Source organism: Argopecten irradians, chromosome 16 (assembly GCF_041381155.1).
Source record: "Argopecten irradians isolate NY chromosome 16, Ai_NY, whole genome shotgun sequence".
Classification (NCBI taxonomy): domain Eukaryota; kingdom Metazoa; phylum Mollusca; class Bivalvia; order Pectinida; family Pectinidae; genus Argopecten; species Argopecten irradians.
This window is the reverse complement of record NC_091149.1, coordinates 30145094-30158909: the sequence shown is the minus strand read 5'-3', so window position 1 is coordinate 30158909 and position 13816 is coordinate 30145094. Positions and strand designations below refer to the sequence as shown.

At 41.4% G+C, this 13816-nt stretch overlaps 1 protein-coding gene across 1 annotated transcript in view; it reads left to right on the top strand.

Annotated features, from left to right (window-relative positions):
- Positions 1 to 3970, top strand: part of LOC138310153 (oxysterol-binding protein-related protein 6-like) — a 99661-nt gene extending 95691 nt beyond the window's left edge. Inside the window, exons 20-22 of the mRNA XM_069251278.1 lie at positions 2837 to 2877; positions 3463 to 3585; positions 3740 to 3970. Of these exons, the coding sequence (XP_069107379.1) occupies positions 2837 to 2877; positions 3463 to 3585; positions 3740 to 3845 (270 nt within the window). The 3' untranslated portion in view covers positions 3846 to 3970. The remainder of the gene's footprint in view (positions 1 to 2836; positions 2878 to 3462; positions 3586 to 3739) is intronic.
- Positions 3971 to 13816: the final 9846 nt, after the last annotated feature.

Genomic DNA, 13816 nt, shown 5'->3' with positions numbered 1-13816 from the left:
AAGGTCACAATGTCCTAAACTTTCACAAAGTCACAAAGTTCACAATGTCCTAAACCTTCACAAAGGTCACAAATGTCCTAAACCTTCACAAAAGGTCACAATGTCCCATAATCCTTCACAAAGGTCCTAAACCTTCACAAAGGTCACAATGTCCTAAACCTACACAAAGGTCACAATGTCCTAAAACCTTCACAAAGGTCACAATGTCCTAAACCTACACAAAGGTCACAATGTCCTAAAACCTTCACAAAGGTCACAATGTTCCTAAAATCCTTCACAAAGGTCACAATGTTCTATAAACCTTCACAAAGGTCACAATGTTTATACCTAAACCTTCACAAAGGTCACAATGTCCTAAAACAGCTTCAATGTCCTAAACCTTCACAAAGGTCACAATGTCCTAAACTCTTCACAAAGTGGTCACAATGTCCTAAACTTTCACAAAAGTTCACAATGTCCTAAAACCTTCACAAAGGTCACAAACTTTCCTAAACAGTTTACTTTCACAAAGGTCACAAACAAAGTCCATGAACCTTCACAAAGGTCACAATGTCAACCACAAAATGTTCAACAAAGGTCACAATGTCCTAAAACCTTCACACAAAGGTCACAATAGTCCTAAACCTTCACAAAGGTCACAATGTCCTAAACCTTTACAAAGATCACAATGTCCTAAAACCTTACAAAAGGTCACAATGTCCCTAAAACTTCACAAAAGGTCACAATGTCCTAAACCTTCACAAAGTCACAAATCTTAACCTTCAAAAAGGTCACAATGTCCTAAAACCTTCACACAAAGTCACAATCGTCCTAAACCTTCACAAAGGTCACAATGTCCAAAACCTTCACAAAGGTCACAATGTCCTAAACCTTTTACAAAGGTCACAATATTCCTAAACCTTCACAAAGGTCACAATGTCCTAAACCTTCACAAAAGTCACAATGTCCTAAACCTTCACAAAGGTCACAATGTCCTAGAACCTCAAACCCTAAAAACCACAAAAGGTCACAATCTACACCTCCTACAAAGCCTTCCAAAACCTTCACAAAAGGTCACAATGTACTAAAACCTTCAACAAAGGTCACAATGTCCTAAAACCTTCACAAAGGTCACAATGTCCTAAAACCTTCACAAAGGCTCACAGATGTCCTAAACCATACAAAAGGTCACAATGTCCTAAAACTTTCCACAAAGGTCACAATGTCCTAAACCTTCACAAAGGTCACAATTGTCCTAAACCTTCACAAAGGGTCACAATGTCCTCGGACCTTCAAAAGGTCACAATGTCCTAAACCTTCACAATAGTTCACAAAAATCCTTCACAAAGGTCACAATGTCCTAAACCAAAGTTACAAAGTCACAATGTTCTACAAATGTTTACAATTTCACAAAGGTCACAATGTTCCAAAAACCTTTCACAAAGGTCACAAATGTCCTAAACCTTCACAAAGGTCACAATGTCCTAAACCTTCACAAAGGGTCACAATTTCCTAATAATCTTCACAAAAGTCACAATGTCCTAAACCTACACAAAAGGTCACAATGTCCTAAAACTTCACAAAGGTCACAAATGTCCCTAAACCTCCACAAAGGTCACAAAGTCCTAAAGCCTTTTACAAAGTACACAATAGTCCTAAACCTTTACAAAGGTCACAATGTCCTAAACCTTTTACAAAGGTCACAATGTCCTTAAACTTCACACAAAGGTCACAATGTCCTAAACCCTTTACAAAGGTCACAATGTCCTAAACCTTCACATTAAGGTTCACAATGTCCTCTAAACCTTCACAAAGGTCACAGTGTCCCTAAAGCCTTTCACAAAGATCACAATATTCTAAATCCTTCACAAAGGATTGTAACCAAATTTGGCACAAACATCCTTAGTGGAAGGGGAACAGAACTTGTTATAAATTTTGGCTCTGAGACCCCCTGGGAGCAGTCCAAAAACCTTCACAAAGGTCACGAGGGGCGGGGCCCAATAGGAAAAATAAAGGTAAATCCTATAAAACGCTACTTGTCCTAGAGAGTTCTGCATGGATTGTAACCAAATTTGGCCACAAACATCCTTAGTGGAAGGGGAACAGAACTTGTATAAATTTTGGCTCTGACCCCCTGGGGGCAGGAGGGGCGGGGCCCAATAAGGGAAATAGAGGTAAATCCTATAAAACGCTACTTATCCTAGAGTTCTGCATGGATTTGTAACCAAATTTTGCCACAAACATCCTTGGGGAAGGGGAACAAAACTTGTAAAAATTTTGGCTCTGACCCCATGGGGGCAAGAGGGGTGGGGCCCAATAGGGGAAATAGAGGTAAATCCTATAAATTGCTACTTGTCCTAGAGTTCTGCATGGATTATAACCAAATTTGGCCACAAACATCCTTGGCGAAAGGGGAATAGAACTTGTATAAATTTTGGCTCTGACCCCCCGGGGGCAGGAGGGGCGGGGCCCAATAGGGGAAATAGAGGTAATCTTATAAATTGCTACTTGTCCTAGAGTTCTGCATGGATTGTAACCAAATTTGACCAGAAACATCCTTGGGGAAAGAGAACAGAAAATTGTTTAATTTTTTGCTCGCACCCCCTGGGGGCAGGAGGGGCGGGGCCCAATAGGGGAATAGAGGTAAATCCTGTAAATCGCTAATAGTCATATAGTTCTGCTTGGATTTTAACCAAATTTAGCCCAGAAACATCCTTGGGGTTAACAGAATTTGTATAAATTTTGGCTTTGACCCCTGGAGCAGAAAGAGTGGGGCCTAATAGGGGAATTCAGAAAAGAAACAATGAACTTGAATTCAGAACATTCCTAGGCATTACAAACCAGGTGAGCGATACAGGCCCTCAGGGCCTCTTGTTCTGGTTTCCGCCCTGATCAAAGGTTTGCTAGCTGTTTTTACTGATTCTCGTTTCCGCCCTGATCAGAGGTTTGTTAGCTGTTTTTACTGATTCTCCTTTCTGCCCTGATCAAAGGTTTGCTAGCTGTTTTTACTGATTCTCGTTTCCGCCCCGATCAAAGGTTTGTTAACTGCTTTTACTAAATCTCCTTTCTGCCCTGATCAGAGGTTTGTTAGCTGTTTTTACTGATTCTCGTTTCTGCCCTGATCAAAGGTTTGCTAGCTGTTTTTACTGATTCTCGTTTCCGCCCCGATCAAAGGTTTGCTAGCTGTTTTTACTGATTCTCGTTTCCGCCCCGATCAAAGGTTTGTTAGCTGTTTTTACTGATTCTCGTTTCTGCCCTGATCAAAGGTTTGCTAGCTGTTTTTACTGATTCTCGTTTCCGCCCCGATCAAAGGTTTGTTAGCTGTTTTTACTGATTCTCCTTTCTGCCCTGATCAAAGGTTTGTTCGCTTTTTTATATCTATTTGGATGTTATTGTCAGATATATTGTAAGTGTTGCGGGCTATTGAACCTTTTCTTTCTGTTGCTCTCTTCAATATTCCAGAAATGTTTTTGCATCTTTTAGGTTATTAGAGGAAGGCCGGGTAGCAGATGCTGAAAAAGAAAAATCTAGAGTAGAACAAATGCAGCGAGAAAAAAGGAAAAAACAAAATGGATCCAAGACAGAAACCCAGCCGAAATGGTTCAGGTAAGGCAATTGTGTTATGTGTACCATAATTTCACGAAACCTAACTTGACTGTATGGTACTGTATGGTACTAACCTCAAGAATATTTTTGTCACAAAAAATGTACGATAAGACATTAAACAATTTTAAATTTGTAAAAATGTTTTCCGTTGCAGGAAGTACACGGTATCAGGAAAGGATTACTACGAGTATACAGGGAAATACTGGGACTTAAGGAAAGAGCCTGGATTTTCTAAACTGCCATTCCCCCAGCTCTGGTGACCCCTGTAGCGCTGGTGACCACTGGAGCACTGGTGACCACTGTAGATGTGCCGGGAATCCATAGTTCAGCAATTATTTATTTAGTCCACTCACAAACGAAATGTGCTTTTAAAATTTGAGAAAAAGTTGTTTTTAGGATTTCAACATTGAGTACTTTTAGTTTTATTTGCGATATATAGTCATTGATATTTTCATGATTTGTTTTAGAATTTTAATACTTCATACATGGCTTCCATTAACAGGAGTAATGTTTTCTTGTTTTAATTTGTTGTTTTTAGGATGATTTTATTTGTTGATATCGACGTCAGACATGTTTTTAAGTAGGTGATCCCGAGTCATCTACATATGTACTTTCTCTGTGCCTGTCAAACATACAAGTGAACCAGATGATTGAATTGCCTTCAGTTAAAACTACAAGCATCAGAATGATATAGAATAAGGGAGGTAACTGATGGTGAGATTAGGAACAAGGGAGATAACTGATGATGAGATTAAGAATAAGGGAGGTAACTGATGATAAATTTTAGAATAAGGAAGGTTCCCTGAGGCTGTAGTATCTCTCTTTAATACAGTTACCTGTAAACTTTGTATTACCATATGTTTGGAGCAAACACTATCTGACCTTCGTTACATGTTTTTTATTAGCTCACCTGGCCCGAAGGGCCGGTGAGCTTATGTCATGGCGCGGCGTCCGTCGTCCGTCGTCCGTCCGTCCGTCCGTCCGTCTGTCTGTCTGTCTGTCCGTCAACATTTCCTTTAAATCGCTACTAGTCATAGAGTTCTGCATGGATTGTAACCTAATTTGGCCACAAACATCCTTGGGGGAGGGGGAACAGAACTTGTATAAATTTTGGCTCTGACCCCCTAGGGGCAGGAGGGGCGGGGGCCCAATAGGGGAAATAGAGGGTAATCCTATAAATCGCTACTAGTCATAGAGTTCTGCATGGATTGTAACCTAATTTGGCCACAAACAGCCTTGGGGGAGGGGGAACAGAACTTGTATAAATTTTGGCTCTGACCCCCCAGGGGCAGGAGGGGCGGGGCCCAATAGGGGAAATAGAGGTAATCCTATAAATCGCTACTTGTCCTAGAGTTCTGCATGGATTGTAACCAAATTTGGCCGCAAACATCCTTGGGGAAGGGGAACAGAACTGGTATAAATTTTGGCTCTGACCCCCCCAGGGGCAGGAGGGGCGGGGCCCAATAGGGGAAATAGAGGTAATCCTATAAATCGCTACTTGTCCTAGAGAGTTCTGCATGGATTGTAACCAAATTTGGCCGCAAACATCCTTGGGGGAGGGGGAACAGAACTTGTATAGATTTTGGCTCTGACCCCCCCGGGGGCAGGAGGGGCGGGGCCCAACAGGGGAAACAGAGGTAAATCCTTTAAATCGCTACTAGTCATAGAGTTCTGAATGGAATGTAACCAAATTTGGCCACAAACATCCTTGGGGGAAGGGGAACAGAACTTGTATAAATTTTGGCTCTGACCCCCCGGGGACAGGAGGGGCGGGGCTCAATAGGGGAAACAGAGGTAAATCCTATAAATCGCTACTTGTCCTAGAGTTCTGCATGGATTGTAACCAAATTTGGCCACAAACATCATTGGGGGAAGGGGAACAGAACTTGTATAAATTTTGGCCCTGACCCCCCGGGGACAGGAGGGGCGGGGCCCAATAGGGGAAACAGAGGTAAATCCTTTAAATTGCTACTTGTCCTAGAGTTCTGCATTGATTGTAACCAAATTTGGCCACAAACATCCTTGGGGTAGGAGAACAGAACTTGTATAAATTTTGGCTCTGACCCCCCGGGGCCAGGAGGGGCGGGTCTCAATAGGGGAAATAGAGGTAAATCCTTTAAATCGCTACTTGTCCTAGAGTTCTACATGGATTGTAACAAAATTTAGCCACAAACATCATTGGGGGAAGGGAAACAGAACTTGTATAAATTTTAGCTCTAACCCACACGGGGCCAGGAAAGGGGGGCCCTATAGGGGAAATAGAGGTAAATCCTTTAAATTGCTACTTGTCCTAGAGTTCTGCATGGGTTGTAACCATATTTGGCCACAAACATCCTTGGGGTAGGAGAACAGAACTTGTATAAATTTTGGCTCTGACCCCCCGGGGCCAGGAGGGGCGGGGCCCAATAGGGGAAATAGAGGTAAATCCTTTAAATCGCTACTTGTCCTAGAGTTCTACATGGATTGTAACCAAATTTGGCCACAAACATCATTGGGGGAAGGGGAACAGAACTTGTATAAATTTTTGCTCTAACCCACACGGGGCCAGGAAAGGGGGGCCCTATAGGGGAAATAGAGGTAAATCCTATCAATCCCTACTTGTCCTAGAGTTCTGCATGGATTGTGACGAAATCTGGCCACAAACATCCTTGGGGGAAGAGCAACAGAACTTGTATAAATTTTGGCTCTGACCCCGTGGGGGCAGGAGGGGCGGGCCTGATTGGGGAATTAGAGGTAAATATTAAAATTCCTACAGAAAAGAAATAATGAACCTGTATTCAGAACATTACTTGGCATTACAAACCAGGTGAGCGATACAGGCCCTCTGGGCCTCTTGTTCATAAAAGTCACAAAAAGGTGAACTGTTTTTTACATGGTAGTTTTTAGTGCCCTGGAGAGATATTAAGTCAAGTCAAACAACTAAGATAATAAACACAAAATGTTGGAAAATAAGCTGTATTCTAACGAAACACTTCTGTCCCAAGCAAACATACAGCTTATATTTTCAGACAATGACTATGTACTTTTTATCTTGCAAAACTAATAAAAACAAAATGTTTCAGTTATAAAATGTTCATATTGTTTCAAAAAGGTTCTTCTTTTAAACTCTGTTTCGCATCAGAACTGGGTCAGTCATTTCGGCGCATGTTCTGTTTTCTGTCAATGCTAAAGAGAGCAGAAATATCTATGTGATAGGTGTATTCTCACAAGGCTAATGCTTATTATTGTGTTTTTACCAGAACACTGTTGACTAAGATTGTTCTTAAACATATTACTTATCTCTTTTCACAATCTTAATGTGCAAATCTTCATACAATAGATATAGACATCTAAATTCTTTATATGTATGTGAATGTAGGTAAGACTATGTAGTAATTTAACTGTGATTTTAACCTGTATTTCTTCTCCTTTTAAGGATTGTCCTGTGATAATTAACGTCCAACGAAGGCATAAGATTTTGGTAAGATAAAATGTGTTGGCTGATAACAAGTGATTATTAATTTAGATTGAGAACCAGATAACAGGAATATTCCATTGACATTGTCTTGTTACTTGTTCCATTTCATATTGATGGATCCAACGTAAGTCCTATGTATGCCCATAAAATGGCATCAATGTTTAGGTATATAGGGGACATGGAAACCATTTTCTCTAGAATTTCAACCTTTACTGTCCGTGGGTCAGAATTATTAATGTCTACAATTTATCCACAATTTCAATATGTAGTTTGTACCAAGATTTCTCACCTTGGAAAATCTGAAAGAATTTGAATTGAATTTCCAAATCCTGTGTAGGATTTGTTTAAGGAACAATATCTGTCTCTGACCTTGATCGAGTTTTACGGAGAATTCAGTCATCTATCTGGTAGTTCCACACAGATAACTGGTGTTCTGACTTTGCATATTTCAGAGTGACCTCCCTTGCGAGTAGGTGTTGATTGTGACATCAGTGTATTGTGAATGAAACTCTGAAAAGCATTACTTGTAAACACATGGTATCATATTCATTACCTACACGAAAGGGCAGATAACTCTGGAAATACAGAACAGTAGATCAGGGGGAGACAACTTGTCAGTCAAATGTTGGAATGGACATAATTAAAATACACACGTTTTAATATGTCTAAAGGACCATCGTGGTTATATTTTCCAGTAACATATCAGAACATGATGCATTAAAACTTAAAACACTGGATTCTGTTGATTCTGATGTATATTTTGTTATATTTAAATTGAGTGTGCTTTTAACCAATATTTTAGTGTGCACCTCTTTTAGGAATAGTGATCACCTTTCTAAGGGAGGTAACTCTATATCTATGCTTTTTTAAAGAAAGGTAAATTACTACGCCCTTTTTTTTATTTAACTTTTTTAAAGGGAGCCATTCCCCCCCAATATCCACTTCATGCATACCCTTTACATATTTTGCATGTTTATTATTTTGATAAAAGTCTCGTTATCCTTGAATACATAACATATCTGCTTGTGCCGGAGAAAATATTTTCAAATGTATTTATTTCATTTTTGCTTGTCCGAATCTGATTAAATCAACGAGTATTATACTGGGGCACATAGGAAATGTAAGGGCTTTCAATTTTAGCTTTGTATTGTAGAGTTGTGCATGTGTGTAAAGGAAATGAAACCTAATGAACGGATGGAGGAGTTTACATGTGTTGTCCTTATTTCCTGTGGAATGAAGAAATCAATAATGGTAAAAAATGCCAAAGTATGATAAAGATCTGAATTTCATTTGGGAAAAGGCTTTTGTACTATTTAACAATCTGAGGAGAAGCTAAGCATGACAATACAACACTTTTGAGACACTACAGGTCAGGTCTCGTATGATAGATGTATAGTGTTATTGGTGATACATGTAGAGGCTAATTAGTAATAAAACAATCTCACTTATTAGGTAGAATATGACAGCTGATTTCCTGTGCATTGTTTTTAAATTCTGTTACAAAAGGTTACCATGGTTACTGCAGGCTTCTGTGTGAACTATTGGTTCACACTTGTCACATGACCAGAAGCCTACAGAGTATTAACCAAGTCACCAAACACCTCACAAGTTATTTGGTTTTATTTGACATACATGTGAATTTGTCCTTTCTATATATAAAGAAGTCATAAGATTTAGAATGCAATAAAATCGAAACTTTGCTTACTTTTTTTTTCAAACTCTTTTGTCAAAAATGAAATCGACATAAATGATATAAATTGTACATTTTTTCTGTGAAGTTTTTTCGGATTTGGTTTTGTTGAAATTTAGGTTGGCAATATTAATCTCACACCATATCACACTTAAATCATATGAATGAAGATAAATAATAACATTACTTTCGTTTTACATATACATTACCTTGTATAGGCTCTGACGTCTGATCACTGTACCATTAGTTGTATATGATTGACTCACTGAATAAAACAAAATTTTATGCAAGTTGATACAGAATTTTTGTTGGTTATTGAAAACATAGCGTCAGAACCCTTGTGATTGGGATGGAAACCATCATTGAATGGAATCAGAAACCATGGAATTAGAAACCATGGAATCAGAAACCATGGAGTTAGAAACCATGGAATCAGAAACCATGGAATCAGAAACCATGGGATCGGAAACCTCTGGATTGAAAACCATGGAATCAGAAACTATGGGATCGGAAACTTCTGGATTGGAAACCATTTGGTCTTGCTCCTGGTTGACTTCACTTAAATTGGGGTTTTAGCTGATAAAGAAACCCTTCGGGGCCCCAACATCATGAATCTGTCTAACCTGAATCGCACATTTTAACTGATTAAGAACCCCTTCGGGGCCCCAACATCATGAATCTGGCGTACCTGAATCGACTAATCACTCACAGAACATGTTATAAAAGGTCACTTATTTTTTATCAAGGAAGCAAACTAATTGAGCACATTAAAAGATCCTGTCGTGGGCGAGATCAAATTTGGGGTAAGATTTTGCTAGCCTGATGTTTGACAGCTGAAGAATCTTTACCCCTCCAGTTGAGATTTCTCCATCACCCCTGCAAAACGCTGTAAGAGTCTGCTAGTTCTGTGCGAGCAGGTTGCCTTGTCTTTGGTAAGCTTGTGGTTCTCTCCATAATAAGAGAATTACGATCTCATAATATTCTGAATTAAAAATGAAGTTTAGAAAAACATTTGCTTGACAGACTTTATTATATTAAGATCATGGCTCAGCCATACAACAGAGGACTCCCAAACGTACTGTATAACATATACAATGTCACTCCCAGGACTGACGGTACATCCATGGGTACGTACTGTATAACATATACAATGTCACTCCCGGGACTGACGGTACATCCATGGGTACGTACTGTATAACATATACAATGTCACTCCCGGGACTGACGGTACATCCATGGGTACGTACTGTATAACATATACAATGTCACTCCCAGGACTGACGGTACATCCATGGGTACGTACTGTATAACATATACAATGTCACTCCCGGGACTGACGGTACATCCATGGGTACGTACTGTATAACATATACAATGTCACTCCCGGGACTGACGGTACATCCATGGGTACGTACTGTATACCATATACAATGTCACTCCCGGGACTGACGGTACATCCATGGGTACGTACTGTATAACATATACAATGTCACTCCCGGGACTGACGGTACATCCATGGGTACGTACTGTATAACATATACAATGTCACTCCCAGGACTGACGGTACATCCATGGGTACGTACTGTATAACATATACAATGTCACTCCTGGGACTGACGGTACATCCATGGGTACGTACTGTATACCATATACTATGTCACTCCTGGGACTGACGGTACATCCATGGGTACGTACTGTATAACATATACAATGTCACTCCCGGGACTGACGGTACATCCATGGGTACGTACTGTATAACATATACAATGTCACTCCCCGGGACTGACGGTACATCCATGGGTACGTACTGTATAACATATACAATGTCACTCCCGGGACTGACGGTACATCCATGGGTACGTACTGTATAACATATACAATGTCACTCCCGGGACTGACGGTACATCCATGGGTACGTACTGTATAACATATACAATGTCACTCCCGGGACTGACGGTACATCCATGGGTATGTACTGTATAACATGTACAATGTCACTCCTGGGACTGACAGTACATCCATGGGTACGTACTGTATAACATATACAATGTCACTCCCGGGACTGACGGTACATCCATGGGTACGTACTGTATAACATATACAATGTCACTCCCGGGACTGACGGTACATCCATGGGTACGTACTGTATAACATATACAATGTCACTCCTGGGACTGACGGTACATCCATGGGTACGTACTGTATAACATATACAATGTCACTCCCGGGACTGACGGTACATCCATGGGTACGTACTGTATAACATATACAATGTCACTCCCGGGACTGACGGTACATCCATGGGTACGTACTGTATAACATATACAATGTCACTCCCGGGACTGACGGTACATCCATGGGTACGTACTGTATAACATATACAATGTCACTCCCGGGACTGACGGTACATCCATGGGTACGTACTGTATAACATATACAATGTCACTCCCGGGACTGACGGTACATCCATGGGTACGTACTGTATAACATATACAATGTCACTCCCGGGACTGACGGTACATCCATGGGTACGTACTGTATAACATATACAATGTCACTCCCGGGACTGACGGTACATCCATGGGTACGTACTGTATAACATATACAATGTCACTCCCGGGACTGACGGTACATCCATGGGTACGTACTGTATAACATATACAATGTCACTCCCAGTCCGGACTGACGGTACATCCATGGGTACGTACTGTATACCATATACAATGTCACTCCCGGGACTGACGGTACATCCATGGGTACGTACTGTATAACATATACAATGTCACTCCCGGGACTGACGGTACATCCATGGGTACGTACTGTATAACATATACAATGTCACTCCCCGGGACTGACGGTACATCCATGGGTACGTACTGTATAACATATACAATGTCACTCCCGGGACTGACGGTACATCCATGGGTACGTACTGTATAACATATACAATGTCACTCCCGGACTGACGGTACATCCATGGGTACGTACTGTATAACATATACAATGTCACTCCCCGGGACTGACGGTACATCCATGGGTACGTACTGTATAACATATACAATGTCACTCCCGGGACTGACGGTACATCCATGGGTACGTACTGTATAACATATACAATGTCACACTCCCGGGACTGACGGTACATCCATGGGTACGTACTGTATAACATATACAATGTCACTCCCGGGACTGACGGTACAATCCATGGGTACGTACTGTATAACATATACAATGTCACTCCCGGGGACTGACGGTACATCCATGGGTACGTACTGTATAACATATACAATGTCACTCCCGGACTGACGGTACATCCATGGGTACGTACTGTATAACATATACAATGTCACTCACTGGGACTGACGGTACATCCATGGGTACGTACTGTATAACATATACAATGTCACTCCCGGGACTGACGGTACATCCATGGGTACGTACTGTATAACATATACAATGTCACTCCCGGGACTGACGGTACATCCATGGGTACGTACTGTATAACATATATACAATGTCACTCCCGGGACTGACGGTACATCCATGGGTACGTACTGTATAACATATACAATGTCACTCCTGGGACTGACGGTACATCCATGGGTACGTACTGTATAACATATACAATGTCACTCCCGGGACTGACGGTACATCCATGGGTACGTACTGTATAACATATACAATGTCACTCCCGGGACTGACGGTACATCCATGGGTACGTACTGTATAACATATACAATGTCACTCCTGGGACTGACGGTACATCCATGGGTACGTACTGTATAACATATACAATGTCACTCCCGGGACTGACGGTACATCCATGGGTACGTACTGTATAACATATACAATGTCACTCCCGGGACTGACGGTACATCCATGGGTACGTACTGTATAACATATACAATGTCACTCCCGGGACTGACGGTACATCCATGGGTACGTACTGTATAACATATACAATGTCACTCCCGGGACTGACGGTACATCCATGGGTACGTACTGTATAACATATACAATGTCACTCCCGGGACTGACGGTACATCCATGGGTACGTACTGTATAACATATACAATGTCACTCCCGGGACTGACGGTACATCCATGGGTACGTACTGTATAACATATACAATGTCACTCCCGGGACTGACGGTACATCCATGGGTACGTACTGTATAACATATACAATGTCACTCCCGGGACTGACGGTACATCCATGGGTACCGTACTGTATAACAATACAATGTTCACTACCACTCCCGGGACTGACGGTACATCCATGGGTACGTACTGTAATAACATATACAATGTCACTCCCGGGACTGACGGTACATCCATGGGTACGTACTGTATAACATATACAATGTCACTCCCGGGACTGACGGTACATCCATGGGTACGTACTGTATAACATATACAATGTCACTCCCGGGACTGACGGTACATCCATGGGTACGTACTGTATAACATATACAATGTCACTCCCGGGACTGACGGTACATCCATGGGTACGTACTGTATAACATATACAATGTCACTCCCGGGACTGACGGTACATCCATGGGTACGTACTGTATAACATATACAATGTCACTCCCGGGACTGACGGTACATCCATGGGTACGTACTGTATAACATATACAATGTCACTCCCAGGACTGACGGTACATCCATGGGTACGTACTGTATAACATATACAATGTCACTCCTGGGACTGACGGTACATCCATGGGTACGTACTGTATACCATATACAATGTCACTCCTGGGACTGACGGTACATCCATGGGTACGTACTGTATAACATATACAATGTCACTCCCGGGACTGACGGTACATCCATGGGTACGTACTGTATAACATATACAATGTCACTCCCGGGACTGACGGTACATCCATGGGTACGTACTGTATACCATATACAATGTCACTCCCCGGGACTGAACGGTACATCCATGGGTACGTACTGTATAACATATACAATGTCACTCCCGGGACTGACGGTACATCCATGGGTACGTACTGTATAACATATACAATGTCACTCCTGGGACTGACGGTACATCCATGGGTACGTACTGTATAA